The sequence below is a fragment of the Leptonotus elevatus genome, chromosome 12 (assembly GCF_054856555.1).
Source record: "Leptonotus elevatus isolate MCC_2025b chromosome 12, RoL_Lele_1.0, whole genome shotgun sequence".
In the NCBI taxonomy this organism is placed as follows: domain Eukaryota; kingdom Metazoa; phylum Chordata; class Actinopteri; order Syngnathiformes; family Syngnathidae; genus Leptonotus; species Leptonotus elevatus.
Window position 1 is genome coordinate 5,261,369 of NC_141250.1, and position 15,060 is coordinate 5,276,428.

Genomic DNA, 15,060 nt, shown 5'->3' on the forward strand with positions numbered 1-15,060 from the left:
GAAATAGCAACATCAAACATAAGAATATTCACAGAGCGCTGAAGACCATCCAACAAGCATCTAATCAGTTGATCTGCTATTTTTCCATATCCCATACGCGTTACAATAAAATGAATCACAAGCTTCTCATAAGTCAGGTGGCGCGAGAATAACTTTAATGCAAACTTACCTATGCCAGCCATGTATAGTAACAGGGAGAACAATCAAATGCTCTTCGACAATTTCACAGGTGGAACATAATCCAACAAAAAGCGGTGAACGTTTTGTGAATCAATTTGCAAAGTGGTGTTTTTCGGATGTGAAATATGTGCCTTGGCTCAATAAAAATTGTGAAACACTGATCTAGAAAATGTGAAGCTCTTCTGTATGCTAACATATGATGCTGCATACATCTAATCACATTGCAGTTGTTTGTTTCGTATACTAACTAATCATTATTTTACATCAAATTGCTGGAAAAAAAAAAGAATGCACGACTCCTGTCAAAGGAAAATTCTGCGTGGACGTTATGACCCTGCAGCTATATGTGCAAGCAACTCGACACTCTATAGGCTTTTAAAGTCAGGTGCTTGCTCAGGACTTTAGACAATAGGGGGCACGCAGTCTTTGTCTCTTTTCAGGTATAAATGATGCATGTTCAGACAGAGCAGTATCAGTTCAAGCGCAGTTCTCTGAGCGATCCAGTAGACCACCACTATCAACATGGGTAAGGTAGGTAAACCACCGCCACTGGTGATTCTACTTGATTATACCAGCAAATTAAACAAATGTGCACCTCCACCCCCACCCCTCCCCCAAGATCATCTTGTTCGAGGAGAAGAACTTCCAGGGTCGCTCTTACGAATGTATGAGCGACTGCGCCGACATGTCCTCCTACTTGAGCAGGTGCCAATCCTGCCGAGTGGAGAACGGATGCTTCATGCTCTACGAGCGTACCAACTTCATGGGCAACCAGCACTTCATGAGAAGAGGCGAGTACTCAGACTATATGAGTCTCATCGGCCTGAGCAGCGGTGTTAAGTCCTGCCGCATGATCTCCATGGTAGGTCGAAAACACAACAAACACTTCACAAGTTTCCCTGCCGTTTTCTCTAATTCCTGATTTTGTTTTACATCAAAATAAAGCATAGAGGTCAGTTCAGAATCAAGATCTTTGAGAGGGAGAACCTGAGCGGTCAGATGAACGAACTCACAGACGACTGCGAGAACATTATGGAGCGCTTCGGCATGAACGAATGCATGTCCTGCCAGGTGATGGAGGGCAACTGGCTGCTGTTCGAGCAGCCCAACCTCCGAGGCAAGATGCTCTTCGTGAGGCCCGGTGAGCACCGGAGCTTCAAGGAGATGGGCTTGAGCAACACTCGCTTCATGAGCATGAAACGCATCACCGATTCATGTTAATTGTACATTGTTGCCAAAATAAATGATATGACTTTCTAAAATCTAATTTTGTTGTTCTTTATCTTGATCTGTCCTGATGAAAACAAATTATTGGGGCTGCAACCACTTATGTAGACTTCATAATAAAGGACTTTCATGTGCATAGCGCTTTTCCACCAAAGCGTTTCATACTAACTCCTCAGTCACCTACTGATGGCGCAGCATCAGGAGCAGCTGGGGGTTCATCTTGCTCAAGGTCACTTAAACATAGTCATAAGGGCCCGGGATCGAATCCACAAACTCTGGTTTGGGCGACAAGATGGTCATGCTATAAATTAAACAGGCAGCAAAAGTCATTTAAGATTCATAAAAATAAAAAATAAACTGCTTAAATGAAACTAAAGCTTTACAGTATATTCAGAAATGCTTTCACAGACACTTGTTGCCAGGCAGAGTTCTTAAGACTTAACCATGTACTTTTGAAGAAACCTAGCAAGTTCACACCACAGGAAATGTTCAAAAAAATAACGTTTCTGGTAATATTTGGGTCCGAACAGAGACCCTGCTAGAGCGCTAGGTTTTTGACGATGGCACAGGAACCATTTACTTAGGGACGTCACCTGCAATGTTAGACAACAATTCTGATGAATACATGCTTTCCCCTCATATTTCAGGAACCATGTTTGAAAAATCTATGGCTATTCTTTTTCTCACTACTGTTTTGATTGGTAATTTTTGCATTATATTATAAGATGGCAGACTCCTCGAAAGCCCCTATCAAGCCTGCTTTCCATGTCTCCCTCCCCCAACACGCCTGAATTAAATAATCAGGATCCTTACCAGGTTTCCAAACCAGCTCAGTGGCCTAGTGGTAGAGTGTCTGCTGTTAGACTTGGAGGTTGTGGGTTCAATCTCCTGGCCGGGTCATACCAAATACTATAAAAATGGAACCCATTGCCGCCCTGCTTGACACTCAGCATTAAGGCTTGGAATTGGTGAGTTAGATCACCAAATGACTCCCGAGCGTGGCCTCTGCTGCTGCTCACTGCTCCCATTTCGCCCCATGTTCAAAAGGGAGTAGGAAGAAGTAAAAAACGTATCAAGTCCTACCCCCTTCCAAAACCCCCCCGCAAACTTACACATATACAGCTTCACTTTTACGTGCATAGATATGCCAACACTTAGTTAACATTTAGTTGATAAGCAAATATTTTTATAGATATATAAATCAGCATGCTTACACATACATTTTTAATTGCATTCTATTTTCTACATTTGTACCGACTTATACCTGATTTAAATATAGTTGTTGTACTTTGTTTTTATACATCCTTTTAAACACAACCAGCGATTCACACCTTTTCAGGTTAATTCCAAAATTATTCCACAAATTTACACCTATAATTAATTGTAACACACCTTTTAGCTATGTTGTCAAATTCACTTTAGCTCTAGAGGCAAGATTGTCCACAAAACTGGACATCAAAGTTATACTTACGATTATCTAATATTGTATATTATCAGAATATCGTTATCATCTGCCATTCAACACAGAATTCCGCGAGTGCTTCCTCAGTTCTGGCGAGTTCTTTATGACATGCGTCGTAAAAATACACGATCTTGATCGTTATTAATGTTAGTTGGGTAACTTAACGTCCTAGTCGGTAGTTTATGCTGGGTCTCATATTGGGGCCTGTGTGATGTTGTTTCATTGATTTACATAAAGTGAACATAAAATTGTAACAGGCACTTTTTGTTTTCATGTATCATTTTGTGTTACGTCAGCGTAGACAACCATTATGTTTCAGACAAAGAAAAAGAAACACGCACATACTTTACAGGTACATTCATTAAAAATGGGAATTATATTGCGGGATTACAATTTCCACGCTGAGAGAGCCACCATTGTTTACTAGATTTATTTTGAGACCGGTATGCTTTAGCCACAATAATTGTGAAGTCCGCTTTTCTGTATATTTTAAAATTATGAACATATCCATCCACTGCATAGTGTCGACCCTTTTGACTTGATCTGGAAGATATTGCTCCAAAAACACTCACTGACATGCTCTGGTATGCATTGCAAGTGTGCAGAAGGATGTCGGACCTGGAAGCGTCAACTGAAGGGGGTGGGGCTTTTGTGAAAGGTCAATTGCCTTTGTGCAGTAAACCTGTCTCATCTCGTGTCTGTTTAGGTACTCAAGTCAATTCATTCTGTTCAATATATTTGTCAGACAAAAAGAGTGTCTTTGTGCATTTCTTTAATTAAATAATCCTGCCAAAAATTATATTGGAAAATAATTATATTCATACAGAAATGTTAGATCAACTCAGCTCCCTGTCACCCTGAAGAGGATAACAAGTATGAAAAGTTGGATGGTGGGGTATTCAGTTTCCCGTCTCTCATGTCCCTCCCTACCTGGCCACTAGCTTCCAATGAACCACAGTTTAGAAAAACCTTTGTCAGTAAGTCAGACCCCTAGCCTTTTACAAAATGGTACAATACCCATGGAAATAGCTAGAATTTCAATCAGAATCCACTGGAGAATGCAAATGTATTCAACATTCTCACCAATGGAAACTCCACATAAGCGTTTTTATTCTGAGGTGCAAAGAGATTTTGGAGTTACTATCCACACAGGGCTGATGACATCACAGATGACTTGAGTCAAACCTGATTAACAGAACAGATTAAAAGTCACAATGCTCGCCCATTTGTTTAACATATATGTATGCATACATACCTACATGTCTCCACAAACCACCAGAAAAAACACTTTTGTTTGTCGACCGCTGCTTTCTAAACAGACGTGTCAGACTATTGTTGTCGGCGAAACAAAAGGATGCTCATGCCTATAAATTGTCGGCTTACGGATCAGAGTGTCATGCGGCGTGTTTTGAGTAAATCAGACGGTAATGTCCTACTCACTGTTGGAAGCCTTGAGAAAATGCTCATTGTTCTGTTTTCCGTGCGGGAAAACGTGATTGTACTTCCCTAGGATGCAGTCAACGTGGAAATGTGACGAATGCCCCTCAGCACTCCATAGGGCCTCCATACCATGTTGCTGTGTCAGCGTTTCGCACACAATGGTGGCCGCAGAGTCTTTGGGTTTGGTCAGGTATAAAAGACACGGTGGCGTCGTCACCAAAGCGGCATAACAAGTCTCTGTGGAACCAACGCAGCAAACACAACCATGGGCAGGGTAAGCGCACAAATCCATACTTTGAGTCATCTGTTTTGGAATCATTTTTCAACTCGAGAATCCATTTCCCAGATCACCTTCTTTGAGGAAAGGAACTTCCAGGGGCGCTCCTATGAGTGCATGAGTGACTGCTCCGATATGTCCTCCTACCTGAGCAGGTGTCAGTCCTGCCGGGTTGAGAACGGATGCTTTATGGTCTACGAGCGCCCTAACTTCATGGGTAACCAGTACTTGATGAGGAGGGGAGAGTACGCCGACTCCATGAGCATGATGGGCATGAGGGACTGCATCAGGTCCTGCCGTTCTATCCCCATGGTAGGCGAGATAACTTTCACAAAGCATTTACTCAAAAAAGAATGACAATGGATTTTAGAATGTGCAAACTGTCCCGAAGCAGCACAGAGGCCAGTTCAGGATGAAGATCTTCGAGAAGGAGCACTTCAACGGCCAGTCCCACGACCTGCAGGAAGACTGCGACAACATCTTGGACCGTTTCCGCATGAACGACTGCATGTCCTGCCAGGTGACGGACGGCCACTGGCTGATGTTTGAGCAGCCCCAGTTCCGTGGCAAGATGATGTACGTGAGGCCCGGCGAGTACCGTAGCTTCAAGGAGATGGGCCTGAGCAGCATGAGGTTCATGAGCATGAAGCGCATCATGGACATATGAAAGTCGTTCTGTGGAATGTTTCTCTGAAAAGAACGTAAATAAAAGTTTTCTCAAAAATCTGCATATCCTCATTTGGTCATCATCATTATGATATTGTATGATTTGCCTGAAGAAAACCAAAGACTGCAGCATTATTTTTTCTTGCTCTGAAAATTCTTGACCTTACCATATTTTTATGTTTAATTTATGAGAATAAAATTAATTTTGTAGTCTTGGTGCCAGATTTTAACCTGGCAATAGTCAGATTAATAATTGTGATTCACAATATCAAGCTGGGACTGCTCCACGGTGATTTGCTCGGCGGGAAAGGCGAAACATTCTGTACAATACTTTGAGCTGATTAGACGATGCGCCATCTTGTGCACGTTTGTTTTGACCAATCACGGCAAGGGATGAAAACGTAACCTTCGGTCTCGTTTTAGGGTAAAAAAAAAACAAAACACGAACATCTTTACCAGATAAAAATGCACAAAACGCCGCTGTTCAACATTCAACAGGAACAGAATTAATTGCAGCGTACATTCGTCCTTGTAAGGTTAATTTGTTTCCCACGGTGTCTGCGCTTCCTGGTTTTGCCACAGCTGCATATCCCGCCCCTAAACATAATGTCGATCTCTGTGATTGGTCCGAATCACTAGTGGTTCAGTGAAAATCAATGGACTTGGTACAAGATGTATTCTTTGTAGTTTTTGAAGTCACAAATACCGCCATAATTCAACTTGCAGAGCAAGGTTAGCCGGATTTACTAATACCCTAAAATGTACCCGTAGGCGCTAAATTGTGTGTTCACTTTAACTTATTGCGACAATTATAAAAGCAGTGGAGACAACCATATTTAAAATAAAGTTTTGCACTTTGTTTGTTGATTGATTGAACTCATCCCAAGTGTGTGGCAAAAGGATGCATGTACCTATCCTATGTAACATTGGACTGTATTTTCATGCCCAGCCGCACAAGTGCAGTGCAAAACCCGCTCTAACTATGATGGGTAGAGTTTTCTTTCTTACTGTAATTTTGCGGAGGAGTGCAGTTTTAGTTTTATTTGTAGGCTGGAAAAGTCTCAAAATGAAATCTTGGTGACACTCACAAATAAACCAGTATACCATCCAAACATAATCCTCATGAGGGTCGCATGCATGCTGGAGCCTATCCCAGCTGTCTTTGGGCTGTAGGCGGGATACATGCTGAACTGGTTGTCAGTCAATCGCAGGGCACAAACAGGCAAACAACCGTTCACTTCTTATCGGGACAATTCAGAGATAATTATTAACTTACCATTCATGTTTTTCGGATGTGCTAACCAGTTAGCCACCGTGCCGCCACCAGTATGCTAGTACGCCACCAGTTAAACATATGGAAACACTGGTATGCATGTCTTTTTAATGTATACATTTTTCATGTTTGCATGTGTCTGTCTCTTTGATGTTAAAAGTGGAACAATAAAGATTGAATTGAAAATTGAATACGTCTTCAAATAATTGAATGTTGGGCTTTGTAACACGTTTTGGACACCGTAGACATTATGTAAATCTTCTCCATTTTACGTCAAATTGTATTTATTTTTCTGTAAATATATCACATTAAGTTATGAATCCAACCAGAATTAGTTTGCTAAAGTCAGCACGATTAGCGAATCAGGATTTTAGGATCGTGTCCAGCCCCAGTTGTAACAGTTCTTGAAAAGTGTTACAACAATAATCGTTACATTGACATTTTGTCACTCTTCAGATAATGAAAATGTTGCATTGTGTGCTTCAAGCACTTGGACAACTCACGGCCAAGGGAAGTGTTTTGGCCCATAAAGCCTGAACCACAGGCAAAGTCAACTCCATTTGCCACAACTGCCTATCAAATTAAACATATGCATTATGTCTTAGGCCGTTTGCTGAATAAGTGAATTTGTACCTTAAAAACTGTTCAAAACCGTTTTGTTCATTATATGTAGACAGTCCCCCCACCTCATAAAACAAAACTGCACCTTTCACAGTGGCCTTTTATTGTGGGCAGTCTAAGGCACACCTGTGCACTAACCATGGTGTCTAATCAGCATCTTGATATGGCACACCTGTGAGGTGGGATAGATTATCTTGGCAGCGGAGAAGTGCTCCATATCACAGATTTAGACTGGTTTGTGAACAATATTTCAGAGAAATGGTGATATTGTGTATGTGGAAGAAGTTTTAGATCTTTGAGTTTATTTTATAAAAAATGGGAGCAAAAACAAAAGTGTTGCTTTATATTTTTGCTGCTTGTATAACATTCTTTATTTTTATTATTGTATCCATCCATCCATCCACTTACCTTGTCATACCTATTTAATATATATTGTCATATATATTTAATTTTATTTTATGCATATATATATATATATATATATTCTTTGTATCTAATTTCCTTTTTTTACCACCACTGAGTTACACTTGCTCAAACAAAAAGTGGTTGAAGTCTATAAAGTCTATGTACAAGTTGTTTCTAAGGAATTTATGACTAAAATCCACTTAAAAGTCAAATTTCTCAACTATACAACCCAAAGTCATGGTTGTCAACCACGTTTGGAACTAGTCACATGGCTAGCTCTGCTGAAAATGCTTTCTATCATGAAAGAAAAGGCTTTTCTAAAGATAGAAATGTTCCTGCGACCCTCAAATTATGGCTATACCACTGTGTTCTGGGTGTCAATGGTAAGTCGCTGACTCGGGGCTTTGTTAAGGGGAGGGGCCATGGATTGGTCAGGTATAAAAGGAAAGGGTTAAAACAGGTACAGCACACCACAGCAACACGTCCAGCATGAGCAACACTGGTAGCAGCATGAGGGGCAAGGTAAGTTTGATTTAAATTAATTCCATACGCATTCACCAATATGTCAATTTCTTACCGATTGTCCTAATTAGAGCTCAATCTGCATAAATGTTGTCTTCTCCTGCTTTCCCAGATCACCTTCTTTGAGGAGAGGAACTTCCAGGGCCGCTCCTATGAGTGCATGAGTGACTGCTCCGATATGTCCTCCTATCTGAGCAGGTGCCAGTCCTGCCGCGTGGAGAGCGGCTGCTTTGTGATATATGAGCGCCCCAGCTTCATGGGAAACCAGCACTTCATGAGGAGGGGCGAGTACGCCGACCACATCACCATGATGGGCATGAGAGACTGCATCAGGTCCTGCCGCATGATCCCAATGGTGAGTTGAACAGGGTTGCGAATGAGGCCGTTCTGATTACGTATACAGGTTCTGTAAAAAAAAAAAATGCAATTAAATATGACATTTTCGCCATAGAGACAAAATATGACGTGAAAAGCTGCAGAAAAATTATTGTATTCTAGTTAGGCGAGCTTAGTGAGTGGCAACGCAAGATGGCTTCACTTTTTTTTCTGATCCTCTCCAAGCAGCACAGAGGTCAGTTCAGGATGAAGATCTACGAAAGGGAGAACTTCAGCGGGCAGTCTCACGAGCTGCAGGAGGAATGCGACGATATCATGCAGCACTTCCGCATGAACGACTGCATGTCCTGCCAGGTGATGGACGGCCACTGGCTGATGTTTGAGCAGCCCCACTTCCGTGGCAGGATGGCGTATGTGAGGCCCGGCGAGTACCGCAACTTTAGAGAGATGGGCCTGGACAGCATGAGGGTCATGAGCATGAGACGCATCATGGACTCCTGCAATTAAACGTTCACTGAATGTATGAAAAACAATCAATGAAATAAAATGAAACCTTGTACTATTCAAACACTTGTCACACGTTCACTTTTTAGAAGAAGTAAATAAGAAGAGCACACTGGTATTTTGACTTACAAGTGCCCCGACGTTAGGGTGACGTTTCCAAAAAAGTGGACACTTGGCCCGACCTCAACATAGTTACCTCAAATATGTCATACATGAGAACTATTTTAACATAACTTAATCTCTGAAAAACTCGTGAAATAGCCAGATACAACCCAGGATTTGTTGTGGCCGGCCGTGGCTGAGTTCAGTAACCAGAAGGTCGGCTGTTCCATCCTCGTTCTCCCCAAGTCACGTGTTGTTGTGTCCTTGGGCAAAGCACTTCACACACATTGCCTCCAGTGCTTCTCACACTGGTGTATGGAAGGTGTGAATGTTTGGTGGTGGTCGGAGGGCGCACGCTGGCAGCCATGCTTGCCCCAGGGCAACTGTGGCTATTTAAGTAGCTTGCCGCCACCATGAATAATGTATCCATTCCATTGTAAAGCATCTTTGAGTGTCTAGAAAAGCGCTATATAAATCTGATTAAGATAAACCCCGTAATGTGTGAATTTTGGACCCAAATACAAATCTGTGATTCCGCGATAAGTGAACCGCGACGTAACGAGGGACTATTGTATATGACAATAATAACACTCAAAACACTTTTTTTTTTTCCTACACCACTCCCGTTACACTTGGGAGCAGTCCGCGGGAACAACAAGGTGCACTCCGTCTCCCATTTATCGCACAATGAAAACCTGACATTTTCATACATTTATTTACACACAAAAAACGTGTAATGTAAAAAAGTGGATATGTGACATTTGGTCACCCTACCCAACAAGCACTTTCAGTTGTTTATTGAATGGGACAAGTTAAACAAGCATATACAACATGAAATCAGCTGAAAGGAGCATGGAGCAGACACTCACACTTCAACTAACCGTTGGTTAAATCTGGAGTCAGAGCTCCTGACATCAACACACAAATACTAGTGTGCGAGTGTGTGTACGTGAGACTTTTGATTAATTTACACTTTATGGAGTCAGTTTATTACTTTACATATTCTTTCTTCTTGTTTTTATTAATATTTTACTTCAGTTTTCGAATACAGTGCTATGTTTCTTCATTAAAAATATGTAACAAAAAATGTGGGTGTTTTTGAGGGGGCTGGGGCAGATTACCGTAATAGCATTTAAATGTATATATATATATATATATATATATATATATATATATATATATATATATATATATATATATATATATAATGTATAGTATTTCGTACAATGGGGATCAAAAGTTTGGGTACCAATCTCCAAAAAGCGTCAAATTACAGATAAGACATTCTTATAACATATGTTAAAAAAACTCAAATAAAAAAGCAAGATTTTTATCTCCATCATTTATACTTTCAAAATAACAGAAAACAAAAATAATGGCATCTGCAAAAGTTTGGCCACCCTGCAGATCTTTTAGCATACACCATCTGCTTTGGAAAGCTGAGACCTGATATTGCCATGGGTGGTTCACAATCATTGTCTGGAAAGACCAGATGATGTCAATCTCAAAGATTTTAAATGCTCAGACTTCTCTGACTTTGCACCAACAACCAGTGAATATATGGGTCATTCCAGAATTCAATTGGAGGACATTTTACATCCCACACATCAAATGATAAATAATCAACATTCAAAATGATTAAACATGAGGTTTCCGATAAATGTACTTGTCCTGAGACCAAATCTAAAAAAAATTACAAAAATTTTTTGGGAAAAAAATAACTACCACAAAAGAATGCTTGAAAATAGTTTTTAAAGTACCAAATATATCTGGAGTACCCTCGGAAAAAAAAATGTTTTCTTGTCCATCCCACCCAAACGAACTGACCAAACTGAATCTCAAATAAAACAGGCAAAATGACATTTAAATTGTGTGTGTGTGGGTGGGGGGGGGGGATAATTTGTTTCATTACTGTCTCTTGTAACTTTTGGAACATTTGCGTATTATTTATGGAACATGTGCCCCACAACATGCGCACAACCCTGTTACCATAACATTTTTAACATGTAGAAAAAGAAGAAGACAAAAGCTGTGAATTTGAAACGGTAGGCTATGTCCTCTCTTCTATTTTCATATTCTTATAACGTGACTGAATGTCTCATTCTATCTCATGCAATCATGTTATGCATATGATCACAATAAGACAATTATTAATTTTTCATTTTTGTTCTTTACTTATTTACATGCAATAATGTTACCTGCAAACCTGTTGCTGTGATTAGAGTGACTGGCTGCACTACATTAACAGGGTTGTGGTAAAAAAAAAAATACCATTGGTCTGTAAAATGAGCTAATCTAGCCTTTGATAGTTTATTATTTATGAATATGTAGCAGAAAATCAGAGAATCAAAGAATTTTGAAGCCCAAATATTCTCCAATTCTGGAATGACTCTTATATACAAAGGTGGTTCTGGCTAGATTTGGGCCCTGGGCGAAAGATTGCCTCACTTTGCGGCCCCACAAAAAATGGACTTGCCACCAATGCAGAAATCAATCTTCTCTTTTTTTCTAAACTGGGCACCTGGTGGCGTCCTTTGGCTTCTTTGTACTTTTGATCCATCATCTTCATTTAAGTCTCAACATCAGTACTGTCCATTTACCCGTCAATCAAACGTCAGGAGTCACGTGACGTAAACATTTAAGTCGATTTTTTTTCCCACATCATATATTCATGTAGGCATATGGGTTTATTGTATTGTACTGTGTGTATCTACAACATTATTTGTGTTTTGCACCATAAAGTGCTAAATATTAATTTTGAGTTTTGAGATCTGTACTATATATTTTCTCAAAATTACCATATAACCCATTTACTAGAAATAAAGTATTTAGATTGTAATTTGACACTTTTGTTTATACCTCATAATATACGTTACTATAAAAAGATTCCGTTTATACCCTGAAAAACACTGTTTTATTGTAAAAATGTAAAACAATATGGAAAAAAAAATTCAGAAGCAATTATAATTACAAGTATAAGTTATTAACTGTGGGATTTATGTCTGAAACCCATTTCAAAGACCACAGACAATTCTATACTATACCAGCTATAGTTAACCACACAGTTGGACCTTTTCACATGTGAATAACATGGCCCAAAATGCTTTCTATCGTGAAAGAAAAGGCTTTTCTAAAGACTGAAAGCCCCTCTGCCGTGAAATTATGGCTATAACCTCTGTGTTCTGGGTGTCAATAGTAAATCGCTGACTCCGGGCTTTGTGAAGGGGAGGGGCCATCGTTTGGTCAGGTATAAAAGGAAAGGGTTAAACCAGGTGCAGCACACCACAGAAACACATCCACGTCCAGCATGAGCAACACTGGCAGCAGCATGAGGAGCAAGGTACGTCACATTCAATTCATCTGTCCATCTATTTCGTAACATTTGTCCTGTGTAGGGTTGAGAATCAGCTGGAGTCTATCACAGCTGACTCAGCAGATTTAGGAATGCCCTCGCTTAGGTCCAAAATGCTCACATGGAACATATAGACAAGAGTCTTCAATTTATATTTTGGAATGTGGAATTACATATTTGACAGATGTGCTGACCTAACGCCTTGCTGCTTGTTTAGATTCATGTTCTTATGCCATTTGTTTGACCACCGATCCCCTCCTACTTTACCAGATCATCTTCTACGAGGAGAGGAACTTCCAGGGCCGCTCCTATGAGTGCACGAGCGACTGCTCGGATATGTCCTCCAACCTGAGCGTGTGCCAGTCTTGCCGCGTGGAGAGCGGCTGCTTCATGGTCTATGAGCGTCCAAACTTCATGGGTAACCAGATCTTTATGAGGAGGGGCGAGTACGCAGACTCCACGAGCATGATGGGCATGAGAGATTGCATCAGGTCCTGCCGCATGATTCCAAAGGTGAGTATAGAAAGCCATGTCCGTCCTAAGCCTCAAGAAACTTCCATCGATGTTAACACCTCTTTCCCGGATTCTTTCCAAGCAGCACAGAGGCCAGTTCAGGATGAAGATCTTCGAGAGGGAGAACTTCAGCGGCCAGTCACACGAACTGATGGATGACTGCGACCACGTCATGGAGCGCTTCCATATGAATGAATGCATGTCCTGTCAGGTGACGGAGGGCCACTGGCTGATGTTCGAGCAGCCCCAGTTCCGTGGCAAGATGATTTACGTGAGGCCTGGCGAATACCGCAGCTTCAAGGAGATGGGCGTGAGCAGCACTCCCTTCATGAGCATGAGACAAATCACTGACTCCTGCAACTAAATGGATAAAGTAACATTCAAATCCATTAAATAAAGAATGTCGTGCACTATTCCATATTTGTCAGATATTCACCTTTACTTTGTGACAATCTATCTCGGCCTGCATGATCAATTTTATTTTCCTTTTTCGGGGGCAGTGGCGTGAAAAGAGGGGCGGCGAGGGGACCCTACTTACGTGGGCCTCAAAATGAGGTTTGATGAGCAATGAAGCTGATAGTGAAATAAATATAATAATATGAAATTGACTTATTTCAAATAATTTAACGTGACACAGCAACACTGCTTCTCACGTCACCGGCTCCTTCCCGGGCCAAATTATGTTTTCAGTCAGCCTCTGACCAACAAACTCTGAAGCACAATGTGGCTACATAAAGGATTTTGCTCAACTCAATGGGCGGCTATTTACTGTAGTTCATGTACAGTATTTTCTTGATAACCCTAAGTATACCATGCTAAAAGTTCTCCACTGGAATCCTTTTCAGTTTTTCGCACCAGCCATCCTAGTGTACCATGCAAGCTTAAACATTTTTTGACAATAATAATGTTATATGGGACCTCACTAGTCTAAACATGACATTCTGATTAATATTACATTTGTGGAATTATGAAGCAAAATCCAGCCGTTTTTTTCTCAGTGATTGGTTGTTACCAATCAATATCAGGCAACAACCAATCACAGCTCACCTGTTTTCTGAAGCTGAGCTGTTGAAACTTTAACCAAAAATTTGCAGTTTGTTGCATGCAGCTCTGTTGTATACATAAAATCACACTTCATGTGATCAAGTTGATTTTTATTGTAAAATGTCATCAGTTTTCAGACAGATTTACTACAATTAGAGTATAATGGGGGACTGTCTGAAATACGGTAGTATTACTGTGGAAACTTACAAACTGGGCAGAATAAACCTGATGATTCTAGCTCTTCCTTACATAAACAATCTTTGACCCTTTTTCTTTGGTAACAAAGGATTCCACTCCGTTACATATGACAAAGACAGCAGGAAGAATATGTGGCCTAATGCTCGTCTCCTTCTTCCTCAATAGCAATTGCAGCTTTGACTTCATTCTGGCTGAACATCTGCTCTATGCTGCTTCCAGCTGCTTTGATCCTGTAACGTTTATCATGAAACCCCACACTCTGAATGTTATCAGCAGCGGTGTCAACAAGGCACAGCCAGCGATGTTTCAGTCCCATCCAAGCACACTGACAAAATATCTCCCAGCATATAGCAAAAAAAGAAGGCATTCACTAGCTGTTTCCACATCATCACATCCTTGATGAATTATACATTCACGGCTCATTTTTGGCCCCATAACATTGAAAAAAAATATGTAAATGGGGAAAAATGTTGACTCATGTTTCAATTGTCACGGGCTGGAAATCAGCTATCTTTATTGTCACAAAAACTACAGGAGCATGCCTGAAGAACTTTACAATAATAATAGTGGACACTCAAATAGCACTGGCTGGTCTAACCAGTGTCCGTCCTAAACAGAATGATAGCCGGACACTCCCATGGTGTTTATACTTGTTTGAACAAATGAATGTGGTACCCTCAGGCTTATGGAAGTTGCGCCAAAGGATGAGCCAGACTTGTGCAAGACCACGGTTCTCTGTGTAGCTCATTTCTTTTGACTTTTGACTCAAGTCGGAATTTTCCAAAGACTTGACATCATCATCTTGGTATCCCAACATTTTTAAAGGCAGAATAATCTTACCATTCTCTCATTATGTTGGCATTTAGCAAATAATTTTGGGAATCCTAATTGACTTAAAACAGGAAAGGGTTAGCCTGATTTTATGTCAGACAGTAAAG

The 15,060-nt window shown here is 40.6% G+C and overlaps 4 protein-coding genes across 7 annotated transcripts; all 4 read left to right on the forward strand.

Annotated features, from left to right (window-relative positions):
• Nucleotides 1-579: 579 nt before the first annotated feature.
• Nucleotides 580-1,447, forward strand: LOC147164331 (gamma-crystallin M3-like). Its single transcript, XM_086090697.1, has 3 exons — nucleotides 580-711; nucleotides 800-1,042; nucleotides 1,126-1,447. The coding sequence occupies exons 1-3, from the start codon at nucleotides 703-705 to the stop codon at nucleotides 1,399-1,401; spliced, it is 528 nt and encodes a 175-aa protein (XP_085946823.1). The 5' UTR covers nucleotides 580-702; the 3' UTR covers nucleotides 1,402-1,447.
• A 2,982-nt stretch (nucleotides 1,448-4,429) lies between these two features.
• Nucleotides 4,430-5,316, forward strand: LOC147164332 (gamma-crystallin M2-like). 2 transcript variants are annotated; one of them, XM_086090698.1, is made up of 3 exons: nucleotides 4,430-4,583; nucleotides 4,656-4,898; nucleotides 4,978-5,316. In XM_086090698.1, the coding sequence occupies exons 1-3, from the start codon at nucleotides 4,575-4,577 to the stop codon at nucleotides 5,251-5,253; spliced, it is 528 nt and encodes a 175-aa protein (XP_085946824.1). In that variant the 5' UTR covers nucleotides 4,430-4,574; the 3' UTR covers nucleotides 5,254-5,316. The 2 variants fall into 2 exon arrangements, with proteins under 2 accessions (XP_085946824.1, XP_085946825.1); XM_086090699.1 differs by having other exon boundaries at nucleotides 4,981-5,316.
• Nucleotides 5,317-8,021: 2,705 nt separating this feature from the next.
• Nucleotides 8,022-8,977, forward strand: LOC147164333 (gamma-crystallin M3-like). 2 transcript variants are annotated; one of them, XM_086090614.1, is made up of 3 exons: nucleotides 8,022-8,073; nucleotides 8,186-8,428; nucleotides 8,635-8,977. In XM_086090614.1, exons 1-3 carry the CDS (start codon nucleotides 8,041-8,043, stop codon nucleotides 8,914-8,916), a joined length of 558 nt encoding a protein of 185 aa, XP_085946740.1. In that variant the 5' UTR covers nucleotides 8,022-8,040; the 3' UTR covers nucleotides 8,917-8,977. The 2 variants fall into 2 exon arrangements, with proteins under 2 accessions (XP_085946740.1, XP_085946741.1); XM_086090615.1 differs by having other exon boundaries at nucleotides 8,638-8,977.
• A 3,301-nt stretch (nucleotides 8,978-12,278) lies between these two features.
• Nucleotides 12,279-13,296, forward strand: LOC147164334 (gamma-crystallin M3-like). 2 transcript variants are annotated; one of them, XM_086090611.1, is made up of 3 exons: nucleotides 12,279-12,355; nucleotides 12,638-12,880; nucleotides 12,963-13,296. In XM_086090611.1, exons 1-3 carry the CDS (start codon nucleotides 12,323-12,325, stop codon nucleotides 13,242-13,244), a joined length of 558 nt encoding a protein of 185 aa, XP_085946737.1. In that variant the 5' UTR covers nucleotides 12,279-12,322; the 3' UTR covers nucleotides 13,245-13,296. The 2 variants fall into 2 exon arrangements, with proteins under 2 accessions (XP_085946737.1, XP_085946738.1); XM_086090612.1 differs by having other exon boundaries at nucleotides 12,966-13,296.
• The last annotated feature ends 1,764 nt before the right edge of the window (nucleotides 13,297-15,060 follow it).